This window comes from Oscarella lobularis, chromosome 15 (genome assembly GCF_947507565.1).
Source record: "Oscarella lobularis chromosome 15, ooOscLobu1.1, whole genome shotgun sequence".
In the NCBI taxonomy this organism is placed as follows: domain Eukaryota; kingdom Metazoa; phylum Porifera; class Homoscleromorpha; order Homosclerophorida; family Oscarellidae; genus Oscarella; species Oscarella lobularis.
Window position 1 is genome coordinate 1,781,682 of NC_089189.1, and position 13,325 is coordinate 1,795,006.

The 13,325-nt window shown below is 46.5% G+C and overlaps 2 protein-coding genes across 2 annotated transcripts; one reads left to right on the top strand and one right to left on the bottom strand.

Annotated features, from left to right (window-relative positions):
• Positions 1–149: 149 nt before the first annotated feature.
• Positions 150–2,803, bottom strand: LOC136196279 (uncharacterized). Its single transcript, XM_065985803.1, has 2 exons — positions 295–2,803; positions 150–235 (listed from the first exon to the last, which is right to left on the bottom strand). The coding sequence occupies exons 1-2, from the start codon at positions 2,801–2,803 to the stop codon at positions 150–152; spliced, it is 2,595 nt and encodes an 864-aa protein (XP_065841875.1).
• On the top strand, positions 2,804–4,446 carry LOC136196280 (uncharacterized). The gene is made up of 6 exons (XM_065985804.1): positions 2,804–2,941; positions 3,147–3,446; positions 3,691–3,758; positions 3,816–4,026; positions 4,081–4,311; positions 4,366–4,446. Exons 1-6 carry the CDS (start codon positions 2,804–2,806, stop codon positions 4,444–4,446), a joined length of 1,029 nt encoding a protein of 342 aa, XP_065841876.1.
• Positions 4,447–13,325: the final 8,879 nt, after the last annotated feature.

Sequence of the window (13,325 nt, forward strand, 5' to 3'; positions counted from 1 at the left end):
CGCGCGAAAGAGTGTCAGCAATATGTAGATCCGCACCCTTGCGATATTCAATGACGGTGTCATAGTTGTGGAGTCGAAGCAACATGCGCTGGAGTCGGCGCGGGGCGCTGTGCAGCGGCGTGCGTGATATTGCTTCGAGAGGTTTGTGGTCACTCTCCACATGCACCACGCGCCCAAACGTGTACTGGTGGAAGTGTTCCAGCCCGAAGACGATTGCCAGAAGCTCTTTCTCGATCTGAGCGTAAGCACGTTGGGTCGATGTGAAGGCAGCACTGGCGTACGCAAGTGGCTGACCATTTTGCAGCAAAGCAGCTCCCATGCCGACGTCCGATGCGTCACATTGCAGTGTGAGCTTTTCGGTTGGCTTGTAGAAGCGCAAGACGACGGGTTCTGATGAGATAGCAGTTTTGATACGCTCGAAGGCCGCTTGCTCTCCCTCAGTCCATTGCCAGGACGCGTCTTGATGGGTAAGCTTACGAAGAGGATCGCAGAGATCAGCGAGGTGCGGCACAAAACGAGATAAATAATTCACAACCCCGAGAATGCGCCGGACGCCGTGTACATCGGTCGGTGGTGGCATGTCAGCCACAGCGGCAACCTTTTTCGGATGAGGTTTGAGACCGGCTGTGGTTAGGAGGTGACCAAGGTAGGCAACAGAAGAAACCCGTAGTTGCAGTTTGTCAAGATTCAAATGGATGTGCAGTTGTGCGCAGCGCTCCAGCAGTTGAACGAGCTTGCGATCATGGTCTGCTGTTGCGGCGCTCTCAGTGGGACCGTCACCGACAATAAGAATATCGTCCGCTACGACATAGACACCGGTTAATCCTTCAAGGCATTGAAGGAGACGACGTTGAAAAATTTCTGGCGCCGGAGCAATTCCGAAAGGCAACCGATTCCACTGATAACGCCCAAACGGAGTTCCAAAGGTTGTGAGGCTGCGGGAAAAGGCGTCAAGAAGGACATGCCAGAACCCATTTCGGACATCTGCCACGGAGAAAACCTTCGGGGTGTCCAACTCCGGAAGTATGTCCTCCAGTGTTGGCATGTGATAGTGGGAGCGTTTAAGAGCTCGATTGAGCGGCTTGGGATCCAAGCAGAGACGTATGCTTCCGTTCGGTTTGGGAATTATAACAGGAGCCGAGACCCAATCGGTTGGGCGTGTAACAGGAGAGATAACACCTTGTTTCTCGAGGCGTTGTAACTCAGCACGAAAACGTTCCTTCAGCGCGATAGGTGGTCTACGTGTCGGAAGTTTAACAGGCTGGACACTGGGGTCTAGCTCCAGAGTCTCTTCTCCCGGAAAGGTGCCTAACTTGTCTTCAAATACCGCTGGATATTTGCGAAGCAAGTCCTCTTTTGAAAGAGAGACGGGTGTGCCCGGCTTGACCTGCTCCGTCGCAGTGACAGCATGCAAAAACTGCGGTCGCACTTTGAGAAACCCCATTTGTATTGACGCAGAGGATCCCAATATCGAAACCGGAGCATCGCGCACGACGAGAAATTTACCACGGTACCAGCGTTTACCTTTTATATATCGAACGCGAAACTCACATTCTCCAGCCGGCGGGACGGTCGATTTGTCATATAACCGTAAGACTTTGTTAGTGCGCGCGATCCGGGCGTCCTCGGGAAGATCGCACTCCCGGATAGTATTGCAACCTGCCCCAGTGTCTAGTTGAAACCGGACCTGACGGCCATTGACGTCAAGAATCGTCTCGAGTTTCTTCGGAAATTTGTCGTCTACGTCGCGCATCGCGTTCACTGTTGCGACCGATTCGTCGTCCGAAGTCTCGAGCGTCAGGTGCATGATCACTTCTTCGTCATCCGAGTCAGAGAGCGTCGCCACCGTATCTTCGCACATCTGGCGTACCGCTGGCTCACCGCGCTGCTTCGACCGGCACACTCGAGTGTAATGGTTGGCTTTGCCGCAGTGGCCGCATGTCTTGCCAAACGCCGAGCACTTTCCCCGATCGTGTGATCCACCGCAGTTGCGACATTCGCTGATGACGGCGGTGTCAGCGGCTTTTCTTTGCGCCTTCGGCTTGCCTTTGTGCGTTCGACCGTGTTGAAAGGCGTGAAGCGACTCGTCGTCCGGCGTCTTGTGTGAATCTCCACCTGCCTGTCGCATCACGGACATCTGTCGAGCCGTGTTCTGATACGATCGACAGATAAGGATGCATTTCTCGAGGGTGAGGTCCTTTTTCGAGAGGAGACGCTGTCGGAGCGGTTCGTCGCGTATCCCATGGACGATGCGGTCGCGAAGGAGATCGTCCGTGAGGGCGCCGTAATCACAGCGGTCGATAAGTTGACGAATATCGGTGAGAAACTGTTCGAAGTCTTCATCGGGCGTTTGGTTGCGACAAGTGAAAACGTAGCGCTCGTAGATAGGATTGATTTCGCCAATGCACTTCTCGTCAAACAGCCGGAGAACGCAACGCAGCGTCTGCTTGTCGTCTTCGTTTGCGAAGGGTAGTCCGTTGTAGATCCGTGTTCCCACGGGACCGATACACGACAGAAAGAGCGCAACAAGGTAATCGTCCTGTTGGTCGTGAAAACGCATGACAGTGAGATATGCGTTCCACTGCTGTCGCCAATCTCTCCAAGACTGCGCTAAGCTGCCCCTGACCTTGAGCGGAGCTGGCGGGGGAAAATTCGGAGGACGATACGGCTCAGGCGTCGGTGGTAGAAGGCGACGCCGAGGTGTCGTAGCGAGCCCAGACGAACCAGCCTGCGACGAAGGAGCGAGCGGTGTAGCCTGTAATCCCGATTTCGGAACAGAGCGAGCGTGAGAGCGAGTTTCCATATGAAGAAGCGAATCGCACTCGTGTCACCATGTAACGTGTGTAAAGATATATCTATTAGCATCGAGAGCCACCCGCTAGATATTAACACCTACCCCGGACCAACGGGTCCCGTCACAGAAGCCACACAGCAGAACGCGGTAAGTTCAGCCAGAGTTAGCCTCGCGTAGCCAGGCCCTTCTCCCTGATCTCCCGTATAAACACGGGAGGGGAGAAGGGCCTGGTACTTCTAAGGTGCGAAAAGGTCACGTGGGACCCCCCTTTGGGGGCAGCGGTCAGTCATGTGCTTCTTTAAATACTTGTCTTAACACCAAGGTAGTATCGCTCTCGTGCACTCGTGCTTAGGTCTCGTGGCTCTCGTGCTTCTCTTCGCTAGCGCACTTCGCTTGCAGGACCGCGTCTTTCAAAATAGAGCCGCCACTGACAACCTTGGCTTGCGACGTTCTACGGAACGACTTTCAGCTCTCGGACTTTCGTCCGGGGCAGTTAGATGCCATCCTGAGCATAGCGAGGGGGGAAGACGTGGTAGTTCGTTTTGGAACGAATGGTGGAAAATCCCTTTGCTACCAGCTTCCACCTCGCTTACTTGGAAAGTCTTCCTGCGCTGTTATAGTTAGTCCTCTTAGCGCCCTGATGAGAGAACAGGTACAGACGCCAAGTGATGATCAACGACAGATACAACTTTGTCGAGCAGGTTTTCAAGCTGAAAAACCTTCAGATGTCAGCCGTAGCTTGCGTTACCGTTGCACAAGCCAAGCTCTTAACCGCTGAAGACTTGTCGACTTTTCAATACTGTACGTTTCTAGAATAACTGTGGTTTTTCTTTATAACGTTTCCATGCTCAGTTTATTTGTCCCCTGAATGTGCGGTGCACCCATTCTGGCTTCAGACTATGAAGACCCTATCTAAGCGTCTCGTCCTAATAGCAATCGACGAAGCTCACTGCGTTGCAGAATGGTAAGCAATAGTTTAGAATTCACTAGAATGCCTGTACACAATCATCTAATGGTACAGGGGTGATGACTTTAGAGTGGACTTTAAATTTCTTCGACGTCTTCGAGACGTCGCTGCATGCCCGGTCATGGCACTAACAGCAACTCTAACAAAACGTACAAAGATTACAATAGAAGAAAGAATTGGGCTGAAAAACCCAAATTTCGTCGTAACAACTATAAACAGACCCAACCTGTACATATGGTTTCTGAAGCAACGTCAAACGCACGAGGTTCATCACTCATTTGACGTACCTAATGCTTACACTTCTATTCTTATTCACTAGGCATCTCTTCAACCTGTCATGGAATCCCTGATTTCAGGAAAAGAGAAGACAATAATATTTGTCAAAACAAAAAATGTTGCCACGGACATATGGGAAATCTTTCATTCAAAGTATCCAGACCAAGTCGCAATTCATCACTCATCCCTAACCACAGAAATAAGACGTCAAACAGAAAGGGATTTTCGAGAGGGACGCAAAGTTCTCGTCATCGCTACCGTCGGATTTGGAATGGTAGTTTTATAAATTGCAATCTATTTTTCTTGTCAAAGTTATTTTATTATTTAGGGAATTGATATTAGTGACGTCAGAATTGTTGTTTGTTACGGATCACCTGATACCGTCGAGGGCATGTTTCAGGTAGAATAGTAAACAACATAGGCTTCGGCAGCTAACTAATCAAATGACCATAGATGTTCGGTCGAGCTGGTCGTGATGGCAGTCCTGCCACCTGTGTCCTCCTCTACAGGCCTTCTAGCAAGAAGAGTAATAAAACAGATTTGGACAAAATTCTCCAGGAAAAGACTTGCTTGAGGAAGCAAATCTGCCAATACTTGGAATCCTCGTACAGCGCTGAGGATCAAGCTGGGCACCCGTGCTGCTCTAACTGCAACAAAGAAGGAGAAGATCCATACGGTCTCTTTGTCTACCCAAGGCAAGCCAGAGGAAAGCGAACCAGCGGAAACTTGAAGAGAAAGCGAAAATCAAAAGGCGACAATTCACCTTCAACAGGCGACTGGTACATAGACAGGTCTCTCTATGAATGGAGGGAACGAGAGTTCGAAAATAGCGGCCTGTCTTGCCTCGGCGCTGAAGCCATCGTTAGTAATCGTCTGCTGTCTCACGTACGGGACAACTGTGCAGTGCTACGTACAGTTGACAATATTCAGGCTGCTACTGGCCTCAATGAAAAGTACGCCTCATCTCTCTCAATTGCGCTTAACGATTGCATGGCTAAAGCTTCAAAGATGGTTGCTAGCGAACACAGCTATTGTTCGAAGGCTATTAATTAAATAATAAATGATCTTTCGTAGCATGCTTTTCAGAGCCCTTGCACTTCTTCTACATCATCAACCGTCCTCTTTTGGCTTTCGACAGTCTCCTCAGCAATTTTCTTCTGCAGGTAGTTTTGGAGCCACCCGTTCTCTACTTTCAGGATTCCTTCTCGTCTTGGATCGACGAAATCCCATTCTATCCATTTTCTGTCACATTTCATGGTGACAACTTCCTCTTCCAGCAGTACTGCAACCATCTTTTGGACGTCATCGTCACAGGAACGAATGGTGTGCGTGGATGTCTTTGCAATGCCCAATTTGTCTTCAAACTTTCTAGAGCCATCCAAAATTTCCATCGCTACTTCCGACACGAGAGTGAGATGCTTTTTCGTCAATGCTCCGCCGCTAGCTCGTACCGCATTTTTAATTATCCTAAAAAGCAAGGTAAGACATTGCATAGCTCAATATTCAATAATTTACAGATTGTAGTGTTCGACCAACTGGTCAATTGGCTTTCCGTGTCCTGGTTTTCCACTTACATTAACAGTCCTATAATGTTTGTGAATGTATGCTGTTTCCGGAGCCCAATCTGCCGCCAGGTTTGCTAGCAGATTGGCAGCCTCCGTAGAATAATTCACTTTGTGACCGCCAAGTAGGTGGAGAAACCAAAAGCGCCACATTCTAATTATTTCTTCTCCGTTTTCGTACTGAATCGATTCTCTTAGATTAACGTAGATAAATCCCATATGAAGCAGAGTTCGGTGGTACATGTAGACTTCGTCTACGTCGATTTCAGGAAATGGCGGCGTTTTTATCTTGATCGTTTTGTTAAATATTGTTTCAGCCTCTTGCTTCAGCCACTCTGCTTGGTTTTCTTCCGGTAATTTTACGCAGTCAGATGAGCTTTCTATGTTGTAGTGACAGCAGATAGCAGCAGTTAGATGAGCATTGAAAACCTACGTAAATCGACATTCGAAGATGGGCTACACATTCAATTATATCTCCGCTCACATGACGAAAAAATTCATCCGAGGACTGAAACTTCTTTGCTGCTGCATCGACCATTTGTCTGCCAATCAGATTTTTGAGATGACAGGCGGTTCCAGGAGATTTCTCATTTCCCCATAAAAACTGAAGTGACAGCCCCAAGCACTCCCACAAGAAATGAAAATCGCCTAAGACAAAAGTTAGTCCGCTACTGTTACTATGTAAATCTTGCCTGGTGATTCTTTAGCCCAGTGCAAGGTGTTCAAAGGACAGGGCTCTGGGGTTCGAAGCCGCTTGGCACCTCGAATATTCTTGCAAGTAAGCTGATCGCCTACGACTGCCTAATGATAAATTGGAACGAATGAAGCAACGGTAAAGCTTATCATACTACCTCGGGAGTTATGTCCTTTTTTCTTATGTCTGCAGCAAAACTATCTAGGACGGTGATGTTGCCGTCTGTCTTCCCTTCGTTGACATCCAATATGGGCAAAGGTGTAATACGTGCCTTCGTTGGCTGCTTGTGATGTTTTCGTTTAGGACTGACGTTGGATAAAGGAAAAAATGACTTGAATCTCGAAACAAGAAAACGCATTATGAAGTCTACGCCAGACTGGAAGACGCTGTCGTTGTCTTGTGGAGACGGAAGAATGTCTTGATCACGCAAACTGGATCGAGAGATGGACTAAAGCAAGCCTGTATAATTGCTATGTTTAAAATTTTCATTACTTTTTGTGCAAGCGGTAGTGACTGCAAAACGACATCCTCTTCATAATCAATTATTAAGCGTGTGGTCATATCCCACCTTTCTTGATGATGCCCTGAACAGAATTTGAACCGCGGTTGCATGAACCGTTTCGTCTGTTTACCTTGGCGCTCGTGGTGCACATTTTTGGTAATATTAAGATTGTCGTAGGACAAAATCCTTGGACAGAATGGTTGTCGTTCCGGGACTACATTCTTGCTAGCCACTGTTCTGAGATAGTCCCACGAGGCAGTGTAGGACATGCACAGCCCCAAGGTGTTCATAGCCGCCAATACCTAAATAACATATGAAAAGAAGTCTAATGCAAAAAACAAGTATTTGAAATACTTGTTTAGGAGCAGCGTGACTAATGAGAAATAACGATGTAAGCTGTGGAAAAGCTTTTGCTGCTTTCATTCTTGATCTTTGCTTCATCATCAGGGATACAACGTTCAGAACAAAATCGTCAGGCGCCTTCTTGTTCCTGCAGCCCATGACACTTCCCATCACCCTCCACAAATTCGGAGCCATGGCTCTCATTGCGCGGCACTGCTCAGTGACATCCACATCTAAATAGCCCTCGTCAGAAGAGACGAGATTCTGCATCTCGACCGATAGGCAACGGTGCACAGCCTCCCAATCTATTGACGAAGTAGCTTGGGTTGAGGCTGTGAGGAAAGAATGAATTAACATTTGCATGTCACCCGAGAAAGGTCACATAAAATACATTCTCGCGTTTCAATTTTTATTTTCTTTCGAATTCCTGTGTAGGTCCATCCAATGCTGCGCTTGGTCCTGCTGATGTGAGGGAATGCCCTTTTCGTCACTCGTCCCATCTCCGTGGAACTTAAATCGACATTAGCGTATATTCGTAAATCGTTGTGAACATCCGCCACAGAAACATAATGAGCACTACTCTCAACATATTGTTCTCTCAGCCTACATGTCACCAAAAAAAGCAGACCATGCAGATTGTGCGAAAACCTGCAAATCTGCCTACCAGGCAACGCGATCTTCGTAAAAACCAGGTTCCATGGTTGGTCGAGTGCGCTAGCGAAGAGAAGCACGAGAGCCAAGTCCCTGCACGAGAGCCATGGTCCTGCACGAGACCTAAGCACGAGTGCACGAGAGCGATACTACCTTGGTGTTAAGACAAGTATTTAAAGAAGCACATGACTGACCGCTGCCCCCAAAGGGGGGTCCCACGTGACCTTTTCGCACCTTAGAAGTACCAGGCCCTTCTCCCCTCCCGTGTTTATACGGGAGATCAGGGAGAAGGGCCTGGCTACGCGAGGCTAAGCCAGAGTGATCGCGTGCAATTGCAGCGTCCCTTTGTCTCTAGACGTGCAGATCGCGCGAGAGAACGCGCGCGAGGCACGCACAAAGCACGCGGCTCTCCACTTCGAAATCGGTAAGCAAATCGCGTCTATTCACTATGCAGGCGTCGAATTCTCTTTCCAGATCGTTCGCACGCGCGTGGACGCGGCGAACGCGCGACGACACGACGCGCCGACGCGGAGAATGAAGATCGAAGAGCTCATCGGAGCGAAGAGGACGTCGCAAAGCAAGTGGGGGAATTTGTAGCTCCTTTTTTTAGCTCGCGCGCGGTTGTTTTCTCGTGTACGCGTGCATGTTTGTGTAGGTGCGTGTTATCCCCTAGGCCGGGGCCCCCAAGCGCATCCCATCCGCGCATAACGCTAGCTAGGGCTAATCTCTAAAGACTAATCGTCCCCCTCCCCTGTTAGAGAATCCTTTGAGTGTTGTCCGTGTGTTTTGTTCGTGAAGTCGTGTTACGTCATTTCCGTTTGGCGAGCGGCTATTTTTAGTGACTTTTGTAGTTAGAGGTTTCGAGCCGCTCGCGATGACGCACCCCGTTCCGGCGAATGGGCGTGCGTCATGAATAGAATAGGGAAGAATAGAGGATAAGGAAAAAGCAGTGGTGCATTTAGGATGCTAAAAGAGATATAGACGATAGGAAGCATCCACCAAGCTTTAGGGGTCCTACACTTCAGCTAAACACGTGCAACACTTCGGCTAACCGCCCCTATATCATCAATGTCATCATTTATCATCATCATTTATCATCATTATCATTTATCATTATCATTTCATGTCTTCTTCTTCTTCATAATTGTAATAGAATAGGGATGAGGGGGGCCCCGCGTTGGGAAGCCCTTGGGATAAAGGGCCCTCGCGATGCATTCTCCAGGTGTACACGTGCCTTTTAATTAAACAACTTTTTAATGCCTTTTGATTTGATTTATGGTTTTTTTGTAGTCTTATTTTTTGTAGTCAAAAATGAGAAAAAAGTACTAATAGTGTAAGTGGCCGTCGAAGTGGCCTGAAGAAAGAAAATTGAATAGTGAGTTGAAAATTTTAAAGGCTCATAAAGAACGACCCCTTTTCCTCCGTCAATGAGGTACGTTGTCGTACTATTGGTCGAAATCATGAAATATTTGGCTTTTAGAAGTTTCAATTTAGGACGTCATCATAGTCGAGATAAATTCTTTTGTTGAAGGAAGAGCGGTAACTAATTATTTATCTTTCAAATTAGTTTTGAGTTAAGAGTTTTACAATAGAACTCACAATAAATTCTGGATTTTCATTCTTTATCTCTCCACTCGATTCATCTATCCGAAGTCATCGTAAAAAATCAAGATAAAAATAACAATTTTTGGAACAATGTACAAAATTATTACATTTATTTTATTTACTTATTTATTGAATCTCTTTTACTCAGGCTCGAAAACTTAAATTTAAGGTCGAAATTTCATGGCAAAATGTATTGTCCTTTCTTTATTGCCTTTGCAATCTTAGGGAATTTTTAAACATTTTCACAGCACGTCACAAAAAGAAAGTTAATTTTTCAAAGCAATTCCATCATTGATACAAGGCATATCCTTCTAAATTTTCTTTCTTTCTTCTAGAAATAGGAGGTAGAGGAAAGAAGACGGATAGCTACTCCCTGTGAGAGGGTTGCCTGACATTAAAAGGTCAGGCTCCAGGGGTTTGAATAAGCTGAATCGCCTGCCCTCTTGCAAAGGTATGATTAATAAGGACTGTACAACGTAATACTAGAGAGCGTGACTTTCGCCATTAATTCTTAATGAATGACTGTACGGCACTTGACGGCGTGTCTATTAGTCAAAGGCGGCACCTGACGGCGTGTATATTAGTCATACCGGTAGACGGCACTTGACGTATTTCGTATTAGTCAGAGACGGCACTTGACGGCGTTTCTGTTAGTCAGACAGGGCACTTGACGGCCTTTCTATTTGTCAGAGACGGCACTTGACGGCGTTCCTGTTAGTCAGAGACGGCACTTGACGGCGTTCCTGTTAGTCAGAGACGGCATTTGACGTCGTTTCTATTAGTCAGAGACGGCACTTGACGGCGTTTCTATTAGTCAGAGACGGCACTTGACGGCATTTCTAATAGTCAGAGACGGCACTTGACGGCATTTCTATTAGTCAGAGACGGCACTTGACAGCATTTCTATTAGTCAAACACGGCACTTGACGGCGTTTCTATTAGTCAGAGACGGCAATTGACCGCATTTCTATTAGTCAGAGACGGCACTTGACGGCATTTTTATTAGTCAAAGACGGCACTTGACGGCGTTTCTATTAGTCAGAGACGGCAATTGACGGCATTTCTATTAGTCAGAGACGGCACTTGACGGCATTTCTATTAGTCAGAGACGGCACTTGACGGCGTTTCTAGTAGTCATAGACGGCACTTGACGGCATTTCTATTAGTCATAGACGGCACTTGACGGCGTATCTATTAGTCAGAGACGGCACTTGACGGCATTTTTATTAATCAGAGACGGCACTTGACGGCATTTCTATTAGTCAGAGACGGCACTTGACGGCATTTCTTTTAGTCAGAGACGGCACTTGACGGCATTTCTATTAGTCAGAGACTGCACTTGACGGCGTCTCCAGTAGTCAGAGACGGCACTTGACGGCATTTCTATTAGTCAGACGGAACTTGACGGCATTTCTATTAGTCAGACGGAACTTGACGGCATTTCTATTAGTCAGAGACGGAACTTGACGGCATTTCTATTAGTCAGAGACGGCACTTGACGGCGTTTCTATTAGTCAGAGACGGCATTTGACGGCGGTTCTATTAATCAGAGACGGCACTTGACGGCGTTTCTATTAGTCAGAGACGGCATTTGACGGCGTTTCTATTAATCAGAGACTGCACTTGACGGCGTTTCTATTAGTCAGAGACGGCACTTGACGGCGTTTCTATTAGTCATAGACGGCATTTGACAGCATTTCTATTAGTCACAGACGGCACTTGACGGCATTTTTATTAGTCAGAGACGGCATTTGACGTCGTTTCTATTAGTCAGAGACGGCACTTGACGGCATTTTTATTAGTCAAAGACGGCATTTGACGGCGTTTCTATTAGTCAGAGACGGAATTTGACGGCGTTTCTATTAATCAGAGACGGCACTTGACGGCGTTTCTATTAGTCAGAGACGGCATTTGACGGCGTTTCTATTAATCAGAGACTGCACTTGACGGCGTTTCTATTAGTCAGAGACGGCACTTGACGGCGTTTCTATTAGTCATAGACGGCATTTGACAGCATTTCTATTAGTCACAGACGGCACTTGACGACATTTCTATTAGTCAGAGACGACACTTGACGGCATTTCTATTAGTCAGAGACGGCATTTGACGGCGTTCCTGTTAGTCAGAGACGGCACTTGACGGAATTTTTATTAGTCAAAGACGGCACTTGACGGCGTTTCTATTAGTCAGAGACGGCAATTGACGGCATTTTTATTAGTCAAAGACGGCACTTGACGGCGTTTCTATTAGTCAGAGACGGCAATTGACGGCATTTTTATTAATCAGAGACGGCACTTGACGGCATTTCTATTAGTCAGAGACGGCACTTGACGGCGTTTCTAGTAGTCATAGACGGCACTTGACGGCATTTCTATTAGTCAGAGACGGCACTTGACGGCGTATCTATTAGACAGAGACGGCACTTGACGGCATTTCTATTAATCAGAGACGGCACTTGACGGCATTTCTATTAGTCAGAGACGGCACTTGACGGCATTTCTTTTAGTCAGAGACGGCACTTGACGGCATTTCTATTAGTCAGAGACGGCACTTGACGGCATTTCTATTAGTCCAAGACGGCACTTGACGGGGTTTCTATTAATCAGAAACGGCACTTGACGGCGTTTTTATTATTCAAAGACGGCACTTGACTATGAGTCTGAGACGGCACTTGACGCATTTTATATTGGTCAGATACGGCACTTGACGGCGTTTCTATTAGTCAGAGACGGCACTTAACTGCGCGTATTTTAGTCATATGCAGTACTTGACGGTGTTTCTATTAGTTTGAGACGACAGTTGACGTCATATATATTAGTCAAAGACGGCACTTGACGGCGTGCATATTTGTTATTTGCGGCACTTAACGGCGTTTGTATTAGTCAGCGACGGCACTTGACGGCGTTTATGTTAGTCATAAGCGGCAGTTGACGGCGTTCATATTAGTCAGAGACGGCACTTGACGGCTTTTTCTTTTGTCTTAGACGGCACTTGACAGCGTTTATATTAGTCATAGGCGGCACTTGACGCCTGCCTTCTCTGAAAGAAAAATTCCTATTATTCGAACCCGATAACTCTGTACTAAATGGCAGCAAATGTTGTTTATTTTTATTAGTCTAGGCTACGCTGTCTCTATAGTCCTCACCCTCCCCATTTTTATGAATCATAGTCTTGTGCGTACCCATTTGAGTGAGATTGGCTCCTCATCTTTTTTTCTTAGGGATGCCTCTGCTTGTATTGGAGATATTAGCTCCTCATCTTTGATTTTAAGGGATGCTTCTGCGTATATTAGAGAGATTGTTTTCTCATCTTCTATTCCAAGGGATAAATCTGCGTGTATTAGAGAGATTGGCCCTTCATCTTTGATTCTTAGGGATTCATCTGTGATTCTTAAGAACATACAGGAGAGCGTGACACTCTTCTTTGCTTCATTAGGACTGTGCGTCACATACAACAGAGCGTGATCGTAGTCTTAGATTCATAAGGATGTACGGTAGAATACAGATAAGCGTATCACTGCACTAATTTTTTGCAGATGTGGCAGTCCTTTCCTTGCAATAATTTTGCAATATTTATTGCAAAGGGAAACGCCGTCTCATCTGCAATAGTTATTGAAATAAATATTGCTAAGGGAAGGGCTGATTCATTTGCAATTATTTTTGCAAATTAACGGTAAGGGGAAGGGCCGACTAATTTGCAATAATTTTTGCATTATATTTTACAAAGGGAGGGCCGACTCGTCCGCAATAAATATTTATTGCAAGGTACGGTCGACTCATGGGATCGGTCGACTCTTCTGCAATATTTATTGCAATACATATTGCAATGGACGTTCGACTCTTTTGCATAATAGTGTCATTAATTAGTGCAATATACGGACGAGGTGACACTTCTGCAATAATTATTGCAATAATTAAATCAGATGAGTAGGC

Excerpts from the sequence above, each read along its gene's own strand:
- LOC136196280 (XM_065985804.1), top strand. The coding sequence starts at position 2,804 with ATGAAGAAGCGAATCGCACTCGTGTCACCATGTAACGTGTGTAAAGAT. Across the intron at positions 4,027-4,080 it reads AGCAACGTCAAACGCACGAG|GCATCTCTTCAACCTGTCAT; the intron begins GTTCATCACTCA and ends CTTATTCACTAG. Across the intron at positions 4,312-4,365 it reads CTACCGTCGGATTTGGAATG|GGAATTGATATTAGTGACGT; the intron begins GTAGTTTTATAA and ends TTTATTATTTAG.
- LOC136196279 (XM_065985803.1), bottom strand. The coding sequence starts at position 2,803 with ATGGAAACTCGCTCTCACGCTCGCTCTGTTCCGAAATCGGGATTACAG. Across the intron at positions 236-294 it reads AGCTGCTTTGCTGCAAAATG|ATCGAGAAAGAGCTTCTGGC; the intron begins GTCAGCCACTTG and ends GCTTACGCTCAG.